Below are 18,384 nucleotides of genomic sequence, written 5' to 3' on the forward strand. Positions count from 1 at the left end.
TGGAGCACTGCTGTTCTGGGATGGAGCACTGCTGTCCTGGGCTGGGACACTGCTGTCCTGGGATGGGGCACTGCTGTCCTGGGCTGGGACACTGCTGGGGCACTGCTGTCCTGGGATGGAGCACTGCTGTCCCGGGATGGAGCACTGCTGGGGCACTGCTGTCCTGGGCTGGAGCACTGCTGTCCTGGGATGGAGCACTGCTGTCCTGGGCTGGAGCACTGCTGGGGCACTGCTGTCCTGGGATGGGGCAATGCTGTCCTGGGATGGGGCAATGCTGTCCTGGGATGGAGCAATGCTGTCCTGGGATGGGGCACTGCTGTCCTGGGCTGGGGCACTGCTGGGGCACTGCTGTCCTGGGATGGGGCAATGCTGTCCTGGGATGGAGCAATGCTGTCCTGGGATGGAGCACTGCTGTCCTGGGCTGGGGCACTGCTGGGGCACTGCTGTCCCGGGATGGGGCACTGCTGGGGCACTGCTGTCCCGGGATGGGGCACTGCTGGGGCACTGCTGTCCTGGGATGGGGCACTGCTGTCCCGGGCTGGGGCACTGCTGTCCTGGGTGTGAGCCGAGTTCCCAGCCTGTCACATTTCTGAGCGGGGCTGCTTTGGGCCACAGGAACAATTGGCTGAGTTGATTCCCAGCTTTGCAGCCCTGGAAGTTGCGGGCCGGGCTGGTGCGGGACCCGCTCAGGAGCAGCGACGGGAGGCAGTTCCCAGGGAACTGGGGTTTTGTGTCTCACCTGGGCTCTCGGGAGCTCTGGTGTCCCCTGTCCTGGGCTGGGCGCTCCTGGCCATGGCGAGCGGGAGCCGGGCGCTGCCGGCCCGCAGGAACCCGTGGGGGCAGCGAGCTCCTCGGTCCCGGCCGTGAAATCAGTCATGTGGAGGTTTTTGTCCGGCCCTGGGGGGTGGGGGAAGGAATGTGGGTTGGGCGAAGTCTAGGATTACACCACGGCCGAATTTCTCCTTTCCACACTTTAAATAGCCAGCACCTTTGGGTCCTGCCCTCGCCTCTCCCGACAGCGCCGTCCGCAAGGTAACTCCGGCCGCTCCGCTCCGCTCTGCCCTGCCCTGCTCCCCCTGCCCCCCGCCCTGCCGGGGCTGCTCACAGCTCGGACAGCATCTGCTGCCTGTTTAATCATTTTCCAGCCTGGCTGGAAGGGCTCCTCGCTGCCCTTCCTCTCGGCGCTGGCAGACGCTTGCCAGCGTTTCTCGGTCCTGTCCGTGTCCCCGGCTGTTTTACAGGGGGACCGTGTAAGGGGAGGCGAGAGGTTGGAAGTGTTGATTTGCCCCTTTCCAGCTCTCCCGGGATACGGGACAGTGCCACTTGCTGCCGGGGCCTTTCCTGCTGTCCTGGCGAGGGAGCTGGGGCAGGATGAGTGCAGCGGGAGGCTGGGGACGCCTGGAGGGCTGGCACCGTCCGGGGAAAGGTGCCCGAGCTCCCCAGCAGCCCCAGCCTTGGCACCGGGAGCGGGTCAGAACCACAATCCTCACCCTTTTCTTGCTGCGGAGCTTGGCAGCCAGCGGGGCATCCTGCCTGGAAGGGCTCAGCCCTCCCGGTCCCTGTGTCCCGCCTGGGGAGGGTGGCACAGTGAAGTGGTGCCCACCTGCTCCCTGCCCATCCTCTCCTGGCACAGACACTTTGGAGATGCTGCCAAAGGATCGAGAGCAGCACTGTGGGAGCTCTGAAGGAAACGGGCAGGTGTTGGAAGGGCAGACCTCGAGCAGGGCTAGATCCCGGATGCCAATGACTTCTGTCCACTTTATCCTGCTGTTAGAAGGATGGCACCGTGCTGAAAATCACCTTTTCATGAGGTCCTGAAGACTGTCAGCAGCAGTTGCTGCCTTGGGAAGGATAAGATTGTTTTCCTATCATTTCAGTTTGCTCTCTTCCCGTGTCTAGGACTTGTGTGTGCTTTGTGGCATCCACTGCATGGTCTGTAAAAGCAGGCCTTGGTAGGCAGCAACAGAAGAGAAGAGAAACCCCCATAAAATATCTTGTCAAGTATTTGATCACACTGTCATCCATCTCCAGCCCTAAGTCTGTTCCCCATGGCTGACACAGCTCTGGCCTGAGCTGCTGGGTCTGCTGTGGAACACTGGGCTCAGAGGATGGGCTTCCAGAGACAGCAGTGCTCTGAGATGAGGCAATTTAAAATAACGAAGCTGATAGCGGCTTTTCAGGACTGGTTTTGGACTCAGCAGCGAGAATGCACGTGCACCCTTAGCAGGAATTGGTATGAGGAGAAAGAAGAACAGTTTGAGGTGTGTGTGTGTGTGTGTGCATGTCCTGGCCCCTCTCTTGCCTCCCATGGTCCAAATTTCTGCCTCTTTGCACGGAATGTAATGAAGGAATCTCTTCCTGAAGGTGGGATGGATTACAGAGTCCCCGGCGCTGTCAGCAATGGTGAAATGGTGCCCACACCCCCTGGCATGGAAAAGGAGAAGGAGGAAGAAGAGAAGGAGGAGCAGACACTGGAGCGTGGGCAGTGGAACAACAAGCTGGAGTATGTGCTGTCCGTGGCTGGGGAGATCATTGGCCTGGGAAATGTCTGGCGCTTCCCCTACCTCTGCTACAAGAACGGTGGAGGTGAGTGCAGCCAGGGCCAGCAGGTCCCAGCACCCCTCCACTCCTCAGCTGTGCCCAGCTCAGGGCTTGCTTTGATCCAAACAGGACGTGGATGACAGTGACAATATCCCAGGGGTTCTCATGGCTGTGGTTGTTTCCCTGAGATGATCAGAGCTCTGCTCCTGCTGGTGGAGCGGGTGGCTGGATGCAGAGGGAAGGCTGGAAGAGCAGGGAGAGAGCTCAGCTCTCTGAGCTGTGTGTCTCACTGCAGGCATCCTTGAGGAGCTCCAGGCATCCTGTGCAGAGCAGATGGAGGGGCTGGAGGGAGAGCAGGGAGTGCTCTGAGGGCCCAGGGTCTTTGCAGGCTCTGACAGGAACTCAGGGCAGCTCTGGGAGCTCCTGAGCACAGCTCCTGCTCCTGTGTGTGTCCTTGCAGGGCTGTCCCCTGGCTGCTGGAGGCAGGGACAGGGCAGAGAGAAGGGGTAGAAGTGCACCACCACTCCTGCTCCCCATGGCACTCCCTTGGCCTGCAGGGAGCTGTGAGGTGTGGGAGAGGGGACCCCTGTCCCTGATCCCTGTGGAGATCCCTGTGGATCCCTGGGGAGAGTGCAGGGGGATGTGGCTGCTGCAGAGCCAGGGAAGCACTGCAGGGCTGCCCAGGCTGTGCTCAGCCATGCCCCAGGCCAGGCTCTGCCTTGGCAGCAGACACGGGCTCGCTCTGCAGCTGGGGGGTGGCTGGGGGCTTCCACAGTTTGTGGCTGCCTTTTAAAGGACAAAACTTTAAAAAATGAAAACACAAAGGTTTTTTCAACTTTGGAGAGGGAGCTGCTCTCCCTGGCTGGTGATTAGTTGCTTCCTCCAGAAGTGCAGGGGAGAGGGAAGCAGCGCTTGGCTGGGAGCTGGCAGGGAGTGAGCACTGAGGAGCTGGGGCTGAAATCCCCTGGCCTGAGTCTGGGGTAGTCTCATGGGCCTCACTAAACTGCTTTCATCCCGGTGGCACAAAAGAGGATTAAACACTGTTCAGCTACTTCCACGCCGTGCTTTGTTCAGCACTTGTTTCTTTTCACCAGGTGGTCAGGCAGCCTCTTTCCCTGCTGGAAAAAGAGAAGTTTTCCACATGTTCTTCTTCTGTGGGAAGTGTCTCTTGGCTGCTTGCTGAGCTGTGTCTGCTCCCACTGCTGCAGCTTTCCACCGATGGGACAGGCCCTGGAATCCTGTCCTGGGTGCCAGGAGAGAGCTCAGGGAGTGCTCTGGGGAGAGGGCAGCTGCTGTGTGAGCAGCAGAGGCAAGACACAAAGGGATTTCTGTGGAATTTCTCCCTGGAGAAATGGGCCTGAAGCAAAGTCCTGTGAAGCAGTAGAGGCTGTGAGATGGAATTTGAAGTCCCAGGCAGATTTTTCATCTCTGGCCTTCTCTCCGTGAGGTTAGAGCAAGGATGGGGCACAAAACTCTTGTGAGGAAAGCAGTTTCTGTAAGATTTCCCCTGGGGCAGAGCAGTGTGATGCAGAGGTGGTGCAGGACACAAGGCTCCCTCCTGCCTCATGAACCCAGCCTCCCACAGACAGCACTGGATCAAAACCCTTGGAACGCCTCAAGTTGAATTTAAAAAGTTGCCAGAGGTTTTGCCTTATACTCCTTTAGGAATGCTGGTCCAGGCACTTGCTTCTCCCATTCTTCTGTAAAGGTGCAGGGCCTTTATCTAATTTGCAGCCCCAGGTCAATCAGAGCCAGCCTGCAACCATTAACCCTTGTGCCAGCAGTCCCATCAGTCTGAGGCAGTTCTGCCCTGCTGGATGACTCTCCCTGTCCCTGCTGAACTGTGTGCAGGCAGTGGTGATAACTGCTCTCACCTCTTGCTTTTCTTGCCTAAATGTGAGCCTCTTCCAGAAAATGGTATCTGCAAAATCTGAGTTATGCAAAGAGCCGGTCACTCTTCCTTTCTTTAGGGATATTTTCACACAACAAAGGAAGAGTAGCCCCTTACACATCTAATGCTCAGTGCACGACACCAAAGCCCTACACTGCAGAGAAAAACAACAAAGAAAAGCAAAGCAATGGTTCTTTTTGCTCTTGTTTGCTCTTGCTTTCCCCGCAGTGGCAGGGTCAGGCTCTCCCTGGGCAGGCTGACTGGGAAATGCCAGGGAAGCCTTTGTGGGGCTGCCCTCGCTGCAGCCCCTGCCCAGCTCCCCACACCTGCCACCCTGGGCTGGAAAGCTCAGCTTGCTGCCTCAGAGACCTCTCCTGGGCTTGAGTTCAATACAAATTCTGTATGACAACAATCTTCCTTACAAACAGGCTTGGCTTTCAGGACGATATGATTTGTGCAGGTTGGGAGTGGAGGGGATGGTGTTGAGCCAACCATCCTGCCTGCCTTTTGCCTTGCCCAGTGGTTTTGTTCCTGGCAGGGAACGTGGCAGCACGTGGGCAGATGTGTGTTGTTCCTGCAGGTGCCACAGAATCCCTGAGATTAGAAAAGGCCTCTAAGATCATGGAGTCAAGCCACGAAGCCAGCACCCCTTTCAGCTCCTGCTTGCCCACAGGGGGCTGCCAAGGTGCCTTCCCTGTCTATTTTGCTCACACCTTTTTTCCTTTGTTTTGCAAGAAGAGGGGGCTGTGGCTCTGTACCTGGCTGAGATGAGCACAGGGTGGGAATCCCTGCCAGTCCCCAAAGTGCCCCTTCCCTTTCCCAGCCCCTGCATGCTAACTAAGCTTCTTAATGAAATCTCCTGCCTTTTGAGCTCTCTCGTGCACCAGGATTGTTATTTCCCATCCACCCCCACCGAGCTGAGCCCAAAGCCAGTCAGTATCCAGGCAGGGAAAAGGCCTGGGCAGGGAAACCACAATTAGTGCCTGGGTTGCCACCTCTGATCCACCAGAGCCAAGAAGCTGCTCTCTGCTTGAGTCTTCCTCTCTGCTGCCCTGTGTTCCTGCCTTTCAGCAGGGCTTGAGCAGCTCCAGGGGCACAGATGTGTGAGTGGCACGTGGTGTGCATGGAGCACACACTGGTGGGGCTGTCTCTTGTGCTCTGGGGGGTAAAGGCCACTGCTGCAGTTAACGTTAGCCTGGGGTAATCAAAAGCCTGAAGCATTTGGTCTCTCCCTGCGTGTTCCATGATGGGGCTGGAAGGGTGAGGTCCATACCTTCCTGCACTGCTTGCTCTCCCTTTGCATGTCTGCTGCTTTCTGCCAAACAAATGATTGAGCAGCCCCACACACTGGGCAGAAGTGTCTCCATGTGCTCCTCAGAGCCCTGCTACTGGCATCCATGCCTTTGTCAGCTTATTCAGTCTCAATAACCAGTGTGAAAGGAGCCACCAACCTGATTGAAAGCTGAAATGTCTTTACAGCAGAGTGTTCTTCTGTATTTCCATACAGCTATTCACAACTTTCCTCTCTGTTCTTTGTACATATTGAATTATTCATGTAATCACATCATTCCAGAAGATGAAATGTGAGGAAATTTTTTTCCTGGCATCCTATCTGTGATCTTCCAATCTCCACAGCTGCCATTCCTCCAAGGCTGTCCTGCTGACTGGCTGGAGACAGCCTGACCTCAGTCCCCTCACAGGACTTATTTCTCTATCTGCCACTTGAATCTGCCAGGTGCCTTCTTCATCCCCTACCTCATCTTCCTCTTCACCTGTGGGATCCCCCTGTTCCTCCTGGAGACGGCTCTGGGGCAGTACACGAGCCAGGGAGGGGTGACGGCCTGGAGGAAGATCTGTCCCCTCTTTGAAGGTGAGTGGAGGGAGCTGGGGGGGCCTGGAGAGGTGGGGAGACCCTGGGGCCCAGGGGGTGAGCACAGACGTGTGTCCCCACAGCCTGGATTGTTCTGCACCTCCTCACATCCCCTGCCCACCTGCCTGAGAGGGCCACCGGCTGCTCCCTTTCCAAAATCCCGCTGGAAAAACGGATCAGCACCTCCACCAAACAGCTCTCACTGTTACATTGCATCCCAGTTTCCTCCTTACATTCCATCCCAGCATCCCAACACTTCCTCCACAGTGTTGGCCAGGAGCTTTGTGCCCAACCAAGGTTGAAAACAGGGAAAATTCTTCTGGTGGTTACAGAACCTCAAGCATGCTGCTGGTTTTTTAAGTCAATGCTCTGTCATCTCTGTGAGTTTGCAGGTGGTGTAAAACCTTACTGCTGAAGGTGTCAGCTCTCTTAATGAATTGTTAGTAGTCAGATCCCCTGTTCCTAGCACTGTTTCATCACAGTTATCCACCACTTTCCATGGTTTCTCTGAAAGTCACAGTTGCCTCCTCCTCACACACCAAAACCTTTACATGCTTCTCCAACACCTCCCAGAGAAGGTGTGCAGGGTTAATAAAAGAGCTTCCCAAATAAAAGTGAAAAGGGAAAGTGAAAATTACTAAAAACTGGATTTTGTTAGAAGAGACGTGACCGAGCAGGTGCCTCACCATTGCATGTTTCTGCCCTTTTGGGTGGTGTTCCACCCTTCCCCTGCCCACCCCCAGGCACGGTTCCAGCAGGGAAGGCTGTGGCAGGGCAGCAGGAGGAGAGGTGCCTGGGTCCCTGCTGGATGCCCACTGGGCTTTGGGGAGGGCACTCCCCACCCCACCGACCCTGCAGCACACTCAGCATTTCCCTGCTCCATCCCCTGGCTCAGCCACCCCCGGGGCTCGCTCTCTGCAGGAATCGGCTACGCCTCCCAGGTCATCGTCATCCTGCTCAACTTCTACTACATCATTGTCCTGGCCTGGGCCTTGTTTTACCTCTTCAGTTCCTTCACCATTGACCTCCCCTGGGGCAGCTGTGACCACGAGTGGAACACAGGTGGGTGTGCAGCCCTCTCCCCGTCCTCCAGCAGATCCCAGCTGAGGGAAACGTGCTGCTGCCCAGGGCCAAGCCTCAGGAGAGGGTCTTGCTCCTGTGTGGGTGGGACACGGGGTTTGGGGTGTTTTGAGAGGCTTGGCTGAGCTCAGCCTCTGCTGGAGAGCACCAGTGCTAAGCACTGGTGACCTCCCTGGTGACTCCTGCTCTGGGCTCCTTGGGGCTCCTCCTTGGCATCTTTTAACCATCCTGTTCTGTGTGTTAGCCACACACCCAGTGCTGATCAGGACCATACCCTGAAGGAAGGATATTCCATATCCTGGAAGGAAAAATCAAATACTATCATCCTAAAGTGTCCTAGATTTCCTGCCAGCCTTTCCATGGAAGGGATTTATTTTATTTCTTTTTTTGTGCATCCTTGGGACTATGCAAAACCTGTCCCAGAGTCACTGTCAGTGAGTGTCGACACTGTGGATGGACAGGGAGGGATTTTTCAGATCCTCTGGGCACTACTGCTCACAGCTCTCCTCCCCCTGGGCCTTTCCCACAGGGAACTGCGTGGAGCTGCAGAAGAACTCAACGCTCAGCGTGCTCAGCGAGAACGCCACGTCCCCGGTCATCGAGTTCTGGGAGTGAGTAAAGGACAGCCCTGGGCACCCCTTCCCTCTCAGATGCAGTTTCCCTGGGCAAGGGCAGACTGCAGCAGCACGTCCTATTAACCCCCCCAGCCAGAAGAGGACACGAGGGGGGAAGCTGGGCAGGTCAGAGTGAAGGCTCTCAGGGCAGCTCTGTTGCTCAAGGTCACCTTCACTGTGTCCATGGTGTTTGTTGCTCTGAGCTGTGCTGCCATGCCTCAGAGCCCCCTGCTCCTGTCCCTCCCTGCTGCCCTGCTCCTGTCCCTCTGCACCTTTTGGCCTTTTTGCTCTCACTGACCTTTTTGAATCCATGTTGCTGTGGGATACCAGCATGCTCCCCAGGAGGCTCTGGCATGGTGGGTGGTGACTTTTGTGTGTGCACTGCTCTTATCTCAAAAGCAGGAAAGGAAGGGATGTTTCCACTGTAGGGTGACTGCGGTGCAAGTTCTACTGAGGAGAGAAACTCCCCAAAATCGGAACAAAGTGCTAGGCTCAGATAACTTGGCACTGAAATTTGGTCCCTCGTGCTCATTGTTTAACCCCTTAGTTACCCTGAGGTACAGAGCAGCTTTGTGCCTGTCACAAAGGCACAGGCTATTGGTTTTGGATCTCTGATGATCCTCAGCAGGCCCAGGTAAGCACTGAGCCCTGGCTGAACGCCTGTGCAGGTGAACCATGTGCTGCCACCAAGCATTTCCCCCTCAGGGGTGGATGGAGCACACACAGCACCCCCAGGGCTTCCTCAGCTCAGCACGGGGACACTGCTTTTGAACTTCAAAGCTTTTACATTTTGTCTCCTGTGTGCTCCCTGAGCATGTGCTCCCTCTCTACCTGATGCTCACAAGTGATTAGATGGTGGCCTGCCTTAGACTGCTTTTCCTGTGGCTGAAGACTGGAAAAGCTGTTGTTTCTCTCGCTGCTGTGACCGCCCCTGTGTTACTGGGGAATAAGCAGCACAGAATTGGAAAGTTCCACTGTCCATTGCATCTGATGCAGTGTCTGTTCCTTCCCTCCCTGGGTGGGGAGGTAGGAGGCCAGCATTTCTCTGAGGAGCCCTGAGCTGCCAGTGGGCTGATGGCACACTCCACAGATCCCCTCTGGCTGTAGTACAGCACCCAGTTAGTTCCAGTCCAGCGGCACCCTTTGCACTGGTTAGAGTCCACATCCTTAGAAGCAGGCAAAGAGCAACATGACGAAACGTATCCGAGAGAGCAGTGTGGTGTTCCAAGCCTTCTCTCACCCCCTCAATCTGCTCTGGGCTCTGGGGCAAGGAGAGCAGCAGTGTGCCTTACACAAGGGTCTCCAGCAGCACCTTTATTCTGGGATAATTGCAGACTCTTGCAGCAGGGCAGACACTGTTGCTGGGCTCCAGTGCTGTGTGAGTCCTTCTCTGTCTCAGGTTTGGGTTTCTGGGACTGCACCCTGGGGTTCCACACTCAGGTTCAACTGTGTGGTGTAGGAGATGGAGGAGGATGAGTCCTTACTTCTGTAAGTGATGAGGAAGGTTTGCCATACACGTGACATGGAAAGGCTGATATGATCTGACCTCGTTTGTACCAAGGTCCACATAGCCCAGTTTTATCTCCACACTGGCTGCAGGAGAATGCTCTAGGTGGCCTCTTCTGACTGTGCAGTGGGGATTATGGTGGTTGTGGCTGGCTCTTAGTCACAGGACAGGATGCTGTGCTGCTCTGTGTCCTGAGGCCAATTACTGAGAAGTGTGCTATGGAGAAGGGACTGGACAGCATTGCTTCTTGTGTGGTCCTGATGGATTCTGCATGGTAACTGCAGTGTATCCCTCACTTTGGGGACTGGAGCGTGTCAGAAATGTAGGTGGACTTTGTGTGTCACACTATGTGTGACCTGCCAGGCTGGCAGTATTTTTCAGAAAAGAGCACTGCTTAATTTCTCCAAGGCTTTCAGCTCGGACTTGAACCTTGTTAGCAAGACAGCTTTCCTCCCCAGAGCCACCAGGCACGGAGGGGGTGAGAACCAGCCCGGTGCTGGGGACAGTAGTGGCCAGCACCAGTGACCCTTTCATGCTCCTTTGCTTGTCCCCAACACAGGAGGAGGGTGCTGAAGATTTCTGATGGCATCCAGCACCTGGGTGGTCTCCGCTGGGAGCTGGCTCTGTGTCTCCTGCTGGCCTGGATCATCTGTTACTTCTGCATTTGGAAAGGGGTCAAGTCCACGGGCAAGGTGAGTCCTTGGTTCAGGCCAAGCCTCTTCCCTTGGTCACTGGTTCCACTCACCTTTTACAGGTTCAGAGAGGTCCCTGAGGTGCCCTGGGAAGCGCTGGCTGCAGGAGCTGGCGGGAGCCTGTCGGGCTCAGTGTGCAGCAGCACTGGGAGCCAGGCTCTGTGGTTCTGGGTAGGAGAGGATGGGAGCACTGAGGCATCTCAGAGCATTGACTTCCAAGGTGCATATCCCCATCTAGTCCCTCTCCATCCACAGGCTCAGGATGGAGCAGCCTTCCTCTGTATGGGCTGGTTGCATGTTCCCTTCCTTCCCAGCACAGCCTGAGCAAGCAGCATGTTCTTGCCTCTGCTGGCAAGTGCAGCAGGAAAATCTGAAAATTCTTTAGGTATAAACAAAGGTGACTGTGATGGCCCCAAAGCCCTCAGTGCCTCAGCACCATAGCAGCTGTCTTTTTGTGCTTTTTTTTGTTGCTCCTCTTCCTGCAGCTGCTCATGTTCTCCAGCAGTAAAGGTCTCCTTTTCCTTTCCCCACACTAGACACCATGGAGTTATTTCTTGGAATGTTTTTGGGGAGATGGGTGTGACTATCCAGCTCCATTCCACACTGTCTGTTACAGAGTGTGCCACTCTCATGTGCACTGACCCCATTACTTAGTTTCTGCTACCGCCTCCTGACCCCATTCCCAGCCAGCTTTGTCTGGAGCCAGCAAGAACAGATGGAAATGAAAAGGTTTAGTGGGTTCCCAAACGGTGTCTTCTCTGCATGTCTTGAGCAAGCCATCCTGTGTGATGGGCTGTAAGTTTTAGCTGCACCCATTCCCATCAAGCTGATGGCATGGATGTTAGCAGTTTCTCTTGCTTCCAGAATGGTCTAGGATTATGAAACCTGACAGGGAAATCAAGCAGCTTGCAGGAATGATATTTTCTGGTTTCCATGGAGTAAAATTAGAAGAAAAGAGCAACTGCTTGCTGTGGTGGCCTGGTAAAAGAACACAGAGGCAGTCTAATAACAGCAAATATGATCCTAAGATACAGCACATGTAGTGTGGGAAGTCCTGAGAACAAATGCCATCTATTTTAGATACAAGTTCTTGGTCAGATGCAAGTGATTTTTAGCAAAAAAGACTAGTGATGGTGAGATCGTGAAAACAGAAACCTTCTTTCAGTGAAGGAACAGTGTCCATAGGGTTTATCAACCCTCCATGTATTTCATAATCCGACTAAAATGATGGCTGTGGGAATATAACCCCACTGGGAAGGAAATATTCCTGAATTCTGAGGATTTGCCTGTGGAGGGTCAAACACCCTGAGCTGAAATCACTGCTCTCAGATCAGCAGTGGTTCTCATCCTCCAGCACAGGGACTGCCTGACCCCAGGAGGGCTCCCACAGGCAGGAGGTTGTCACAGATGGAACCACTTTGCCGAGGCATGTGGATGAGATTCAAATAAAACCCTGGATGTTGTTGACCAGCATGTGACAGAACGATCACACTGATCCCGGCAAGGGTCCTAGTGATGCAGCTAGTGCTAACAATGCCCCCAAAATAAAGAAGATTGGGTCTGAGCCAAGCACTGAGTCATATCTCATTGGATCCAGATGTTCCTGTTGTTAGATAGAAGTTTGGCAATCTTAATTCAGCAAAATATTCTCCAAATTCAGGCCTCTGGTCTCGGTGGAGGTGAGTGTGACCGTGAGTGAAAAGCTTAACACACCAATTCACACAGGCTGTAAAGCACAAGGATGTCACCAAAATGTGAATCCAAATCATATGCCAGACAACTACCAGTGTGTACCCCGAGCTCCTAAAACAGATGTTATATAGAGATTAAGCTAAGAATGTGCAACCTGGCATCCTGGAAGAATGTGCACTAAGGTTCAAAGACAAGGAGTTGTTTTTATGCTTTCTGATTTTAATCTTGCTTTCATGGGCTGAGAAATCTTAGGCTTGCATCCCATTATTTCCTGAAGGAAGACTGGTTGTGTGGCACATACAGTGATGATGGCTGAGCTTGCAGGACCTGCAGATTTGATTTACTGTCACTGTACTGCTCTAAATCAGAGGCTCCTTGAAAATTTGAGACTATGCAGAATGATGGCATTTACTTGTGCTGAGGGATCCTTGGTTTCTACAGTGTTCAGGATGCAGATTCAGAGGGATAGGGATGAACTGCTCCAGACAGCTCAGGCAACCCAGAGCCTCAGTATGGAGGTATTTTTCTCTGATCTCTGCATCAGTGTCATCCCAGACTGCTGAGATACATGGAGCAGGGCACATGAAATGCACAGAAAACCTGGAGCTGCAGATAGAGATGATGGTGTAGTATTGGGTTTTTTCAAGGATGGGATCTCTTTCAAATCCTGTCCTGCAATACAAAACTGAACCACTGGAGAGTGTGTGTCCTGACGTGGGAGACAACTTGCAGACACAGGTGCTTTGGACATTGCTCTACTCGGATGGAGCCCATCAGGGTGGATCCAGAAAACAAAATCTCTCTTTGAATCACTACTCAGATCACAAAGATTACCCAGGGGCAGAGCAGAAGTGGTCATGCTGTCCAGGGAAATGATATGCTTGTTCTCAGTAGGATGTCCCCTAATGCAGAAACCATCAAAGGTGGTTCCACCACAGCCGCTGGTTCCTGCTAAGAGATGGGGAGCTTTAGGTGGTTGCATGTTCTGGATGGATGGGCAGGTGTGAGAAATGCATCACTTCACATCATTACATGCTGCACTTGCTGCAGAGATGAGCTCTGCAGTGCACAGCTGCCAGAGCTGAGAAAAGAGCTGTAGGCTAGTGTTCAGGTGAAGCATGCTGATGCAAGTCCTCGCCCAGCACGTCCACACAGGAAAAACCTGAAGAAGCAACATTTCTTTTTTTGGCCTAGCATGATAATGAACAACCTCTTCTCGAGGTGGTCAATAATTCCTTAAGGTGTGGAAGCAATGCAAAAGGATTAATCACATTACTTGAATTGTTGAGGAGGTTGCATGAGCTCTCGATATCAGTCTGTGTGGGAAACAGGCTGCAATGTGGTGTCATTGTGGCATGCTGCAGCAGTTAGCCTGAAAGCACCGGGGTAGTCCCCAAGCTGAGTGTCACATCTACCAGAGGTGAAGCCCCTGAAAGGATTAGCTGATACTGGTTTCCAGCTTTCCCCCAAGGGATGCAGCTCCTTTGCTGGAGGAAAGGGATTTTAACCCTCCCTGAGTGTGTCTGCAATGCCCATGGGGCTAGTGGCACAAAAAGCAAGAGGACACATGTTCCAGGTCCTGTTGGGTCTGCATCCTTGGTGGCAGTTCTGAGAGGTGCCCAGGATGGGTGACTGAAGCGGGGTCACTCAGAGGCTGCAGTGGGAAGGGCTGGGCACAGCCCCTTTGCCAGCTCCAGCTCTGAGCTGGGAACCCCCAGCTTTGTCCCTGGTGGGCCTTCAGTGGCAGTCATGCTTCAGGGCCTTACCTGCACACCCCTTTACCCTTTCTGCACTATGGAGAAGAGGCTGTCTGTGTGTCACTCAGACCTTGTTTGGAGTAGGGATGTGAAGATGGACACTGGGGGCAGCTCCTTCTCTGATGCATTTAGGTATTACAGCACTGGCTTCAGCAGACCCACTCTGACTCTAGCCTGCTGACAGCCTGGCTCAGGGTCTGGATTGCTCCTAGGGCTAGAAAGGTTTTCTCTGGCTCCAGACATGCAATGGCACTCCATAAGTTTGCTGAGTGCATTTTAAAACATGCTTCTTTCTACTGCAGGAGACAGCAGGGTGCTCAGCAAAGCAGCCTGGCCTGTCCCCTGCCCCCTCTCCCAGCCTGGGGGTCAGTGCTGTGCTGGCACTGTGTGCTCTGCTCCGTGCTGCTCTCTCACACTTGTCCTTTCCTGCCCTTCCCAGGTGGTGTATTTCACTGCCACGTTCCCATACGTCATGCTGATTGTTCTGCTGATCAGGGGAGTCTCCTTACCCGGGGCATCCCAGGGAATCCTCTTTTACCTTTATCCAGACATCAGTCGCCTTGGGGACCCTCAGGTAAGGTGGCAGAGGGGGATGAACGGCTAAGCTGTGCTTGCATGGATTCCTCTGGCAGCCCTCACTCTCTCCTTTTTGTTTTCCTACTCTCTTTCTTCAATTTCTACTTTCTGACCCCTCTTTTCCCTCCTCTGTGGCCCTAAGGCAGAGCTGTGGTATTGGTGTGTTTCCTGACAGCCCCTGCTCTCTTGCCCTCCTGTGCTGTTCCCATATTTTCCTGTGTGAATTGAGTCTGAATTGCTCAGGGGTATGGGCAGTGGGATTTAATCCCTCATCATGAGTGGTGCAAGCTCTCCATCACGTTTCCTGGGGAGGCTCCTCTGCTGTGGAGCCGGATGGTGCCCGGGGTGCCCCTTAGCACCGTGTAGCACCAGCAGCTTGTGGGGATGAGCGCTGCTCCTGCATATTTGCTCCATCTTCCTTGGGAAGTGTGCCAGGTGCATGGATGGTGGGAGCATGGCATGCTGCAGCAGCAGGCCCTGGGACCTGGCTGCCTTCCTCACCTTCCACCCCTGGGGAGAAATTCCTGCCTGTTTGACAGGAGGGTCAGCGCCCGACTGCTGCTTTTAATCTCTTTGGGACAAGTTCTTCCACGTTAAATCCTGGCTCCAGCTGAGCTGCTGTACCAGCCTTTGTGTGAAGGTGTTTCCAAAGGAGATTAAAGGGTGCCTGCCTGGAAAATAGGCCAGCAAAACCCTTGGTAACCCCTTTAACTCTTTCTGGTCCCGCAGCAGTGCTGCCTTGGTTATTAATTTTGGGAATGGGACCATGAGCGCTGGTGGATCTATGGTGGGTAGGACAGCGGCTGCCTCGGCATGGAGGTGCAGTAAAGTGTGGAAGGGCATGAGGACAGGTCTGTGTTTGCTGTGATTGTGTCTTCATTTGCACTGATGAGGTGCTAGAGGCTTCTGAAATGAAATAACATTTTTGAAGAGTGCTCCTTGTCTTATGGAAAGTCCTGCTGTCCCCGTGGCTGTGTTGCCCAGGGGACTGCCCGAAGCCACCTCAGGTGCGGCATGCCTGGTTCTAGCTGTGTCCTCATTAGGTCTGTCCTGGCAAAAGTCTTCAATTGCAGCCTGTGCTTTAGAAGCAGAACTTCCTTCCAGCCTAGAAAATGCTGCTGCAAGGCACAGTAACCACTCAAAGTAAGAGGATGGCTCTGAACCAGGGGAGGAAAACTCTGCTGAACCAAGGGAGGAAAACTTGCTTCTCCCTCCCCACTCCACATTCCCCGAGGAATGCTTCGCTTCTGAGGGAGAAAAGTGGGATTTGGCAGCAGTGGTTCCTCTAGCATGTTTTAACCATCCTACTGAACCGTGGAGCAGGGCTTGAGTCTCCTCTTGTGCCTTCCCAGCAGAGAGGGAAGGGTTAGTGCCCAAGCCCCACACGTGTGTGGCTGTGCCCCCCTGCCTCTGTGCAGGGACTGTGCTGTGAGTCCTGCCAGCCCACGGGGACCAAGTTGATTATAATTGATTTGTTCTCAAAGGACAGTGAGCTGTAATTGTTTACCAGCAGTTCTGCACTGCCTGGAAAAAATGGAAGAGCCTTTAGTGCTTGGGTAGGGATTCAGGAAATTAAAAAAAAATAATAAAAAATTAAAAATAACCTCTCCAATCTGAGTCTTATGATTAAACATCTCAAAGGGAGGTTTAAACAAAGGGCAAACAATATACAAGGGGGCAAAATCAAAGCTCCTCTAAAGTATATGAAAAACTAGGTGAAAAGAGGGGATGAATTATTTATCAGATTCTACCAGGGGAGCAGCAACAGTTGAGATGTGATTAAATGTCAGAGTATCAGGCTGGTGTGTGGAAATCATTGCTTTTCACCTGCCAAGTGACCTTGGACAGAACTGGGAAATCCTGTCTGTGAGAGCTCACTCGAGCTGATTAATGATGGTCTCTTCAGGCTGTGAAGCCTACAGTGCCCTAAATCTTCCTGCATCCTAATTTCCTCAATCTGTGAAGTGCCTATAATTAAAATGGTAAATGAATTGCATTTGATGGGTAGATCAGACCATACAGAGAACTGCCAAACCAAGGTGTAGAATAATGAAGACCAGTTATGCTCGAATATGAGCAGATAACAGCAAAACCACCAAAGAGATCATCTATTTTGAACTGCATGTCCCCCCCTCCCTCACAAAAAAAGTCCAAAAAATGAGCTCATAGCTCATTTTCTTCATGTGTAGATTATTTAATATTATGACATTAGCCTGTCATCCATAACTAGGCCCCAAATATTTCCCCAGTCCTTGGCTGCACTGCTGTGCTCCAGATGCATCCTGTGTATTTCACAGTGTGGACCAACAGAGGGTCTTGGGGTCATCCTCCATTCCTACTTTTGATTGCTCCACCCTTTGCATTCCTCAGTTTTATCAATTGTTTTATTCAGCAGGAAATTCTGGAAATTTATGAATGTGGTTAAGGAGAGGGATGCATAGTGGGATCCACCAGTGAGAAGATGAAATGAGAGGAATTCAGAGTACAACTAAGATTCAAGTGTGTAAAACTTGTCATTAAAAGAACTTTTTTCAGGTGCTGTCAGGCTTTCTGTTGATTGAAGCTTTCATATCACTGCCAGTCACTGTTTAGATAGACAGATATAAAGAGAGGACAGATGGGCTTGATGCAGAAAGGGCTGTCTTGTGTGTTTGGGTTTGCTTTAAACAAAAGAAATGTAATAGTCTCCTTTCACTCTGGTATCAAGTCTCTTAGCTAAGTTTCCTCAGGTTTAATGAGTGAGAATGGAGAAGGAGTGGTGCTCAGAGCCTGCTGAATTTCTGTCTCTCTGGAAAAGCAGCAAATGTTTCTCAAAGCCTCCCACTCTCATCTTCCTCTGGAAATTTCCAGAAAACACCCACCGTGCTGTATTTGCTTGTATTTTATCCAGTCTTTATATACAGAAAGAAGCTTCTGTGATAAGCTGCTTTCCAGCCATCCCAGATGTGCTGAAGGCACCTGAATTTGGGGGCTGTATCCCAGTCCTAGGGCAGGGAGGCACCAGAGATGTCAATGCTCAGCAGAGTTGTGCATTTCTTTCTCAATATCCTCCCTTACATCCCTCTTGTTGCCTTGCACCTGTTTCCCTGAGGATTGGTTTTTGGAGTGTTTGCCCCTGCAGATTTCCCTCACGGCTCCTGCTCCCCAGCAGACAGGACAGAAGGGGAAGGCAAGGGAAGATGCTCCCCGGATTTTTGGGGGTGTCTGTCCCCTCTGCCCTGGCTGCAGAGGGAGGACGCTGAGGTGATGGTTTGGAGCAGGGCAGCTCTTACAGCCCACGCAGAGCTGGATCAGCCCCGCTGGCCACGGCAGGGAGGATGAGAGCTGTGGGTTAACCTTGGGCCCCCGCAGCCACGCTGGGACGGGCTCAGAGCCCCAAATTCAGCCTCCTCCTGCCGCTGCTTCCCTGTCAGATGGGAGGGCGACCGCAGGCCTCCTAAATATTATTTGTTCCCCGCGTTTATTGCTTTGCCAGCAGGCCTTTTCCTGGAGCCAGCGTGCCGGGTTCGCGCAGCTCTCCCCTGGGCGGGCGGTGCTGCGGGGCCTGGCCGGGCCTGGCGCGGGGGCTGCGGGCCCGGCACCCGGCAGCGAGGGCAGGCAGCGGGCAGCCCCAGGCTGCTGCTCCCAGCAGGCCGGAGGGGCTCGGGGCTGCAGTGCTCTGCTCCGCCCGGCTGCAGCTCCGCATCCCTGGGGGGCGAAGCACAGCTGTATTTACCTTAGCCGGCTCCCCCCGGCTCCTTGTTCCATGCCTGTTCCCAGCCCTGCTGCCACGGGGCCCGGCCGTGCGGCCCTGCTGGGCCTGAGCTCAGCGTTGGAACGGCAGGAGGGAATAAAGCTGTCTGTCAGTCTGTCTGTCTGTCTGTGCCCGCAAGCAGCAGGGCGGGGAGCACAGAAAGGCCCAAAGGCTGCCCAGAGCACAGGGAGCGGCTCTCGGAGCGCTGCTCGCCCCTCTGCAGCTCCCCGGGGCAGGCAGCTGTGCCCCTTGGCACAAACCAGAAACAGACTTGTTCCCTTGTTGGCTTTAAAGTAACCCCAGCTGGGGAGGGAGGGCCCTCCCGGCTGCAAAATGTCCCTGCAGGTCCCTCCAGGTGCCCAGGTGTCCGTCCCGAGGTGTGGGGATAACGCCAGGGCAGCGTTGGCACTGTGGGGGCCCGAGGCTGGCTC

At 53.6% G+C, this 18,384-nt stretch overlaps 1 protein-coding gene and 1 long non-coding RNA gene across 2 annotated transcripts in view; one reads left to right on the top strand and one right to left on the bottom strand.

Moving 5' to 3' along the window:
- LOC107205153 overlaps nucleotides 1-901 on the bottom strand; it is a 1,993-nt gene extending 1,092 nt beyond the window's left edge. Inside the window, exon 1 of the long non-coding RNA XR_004497625.1 lies at nucleotides 740-901. This is a non-coding gene — a long non-coding RNA (uncharacterized LOC107205153). The remainder of the gene's footprint in view (nucleotides 1-739) is intronic.
- A 43-nt stretch (nucleotides 902-944) lies between these two features.
- The window catches only part of LOC107205152 (sodium- and chloride-dependent GABA transporter 2-like), a 29,882-nt gene continuing 12,442 nt past the window's right edge, over nucleotides 945-18,384 (top strand). Inside the window, exons 1-7 of the mRNA XM_015629392.2 lie at nucleotides 945-1,032; nucleotides 2,365-2,586; nucleotides 6,168-6,302; nucleotides 7,224-7,364; nucleotides 7,912-7,993; nucleotides 10,063-10,195; nucleotides 14,084-14,218. Coding sequence (XP_015484878.1) covers nucleotides 2,370-2,586; nucleotides 6,168-6,302; nucleotides 7,224-7,364; nucleotides 7,912-7,993; nucleotides 10,063-10,195; nucleotides 14,084-14,218 — 843 coding nt within the window. The 5' untranslated portion in view covers nucleotides 945-1,032; nucleotides 2,365-2,369. The remainder of the gene's footprint in view (nucleotides 1,033-2,364; nucleotides 2,587-6,167; nucleotides 6,303-7,223; nucleotides 7,365-7,911; nucleotides 7,994-10,062; nucleotides 10,196-14,083; nucleotides 14,219-18,384) is intronic.

The sequence above is a fragment of the Parus major genome, chromosome 1A (genome assembly GCF_001522545.3).
Source record: "Parus major isolate Abel chromosome 1A, Parus_major1.1, whole genome shotgun sequence".
Lineage (NCBI taxonomy): Eukaryota > Metazoa > Chordata > Aves > Passeriformes > Paridae > Parus > Parus major.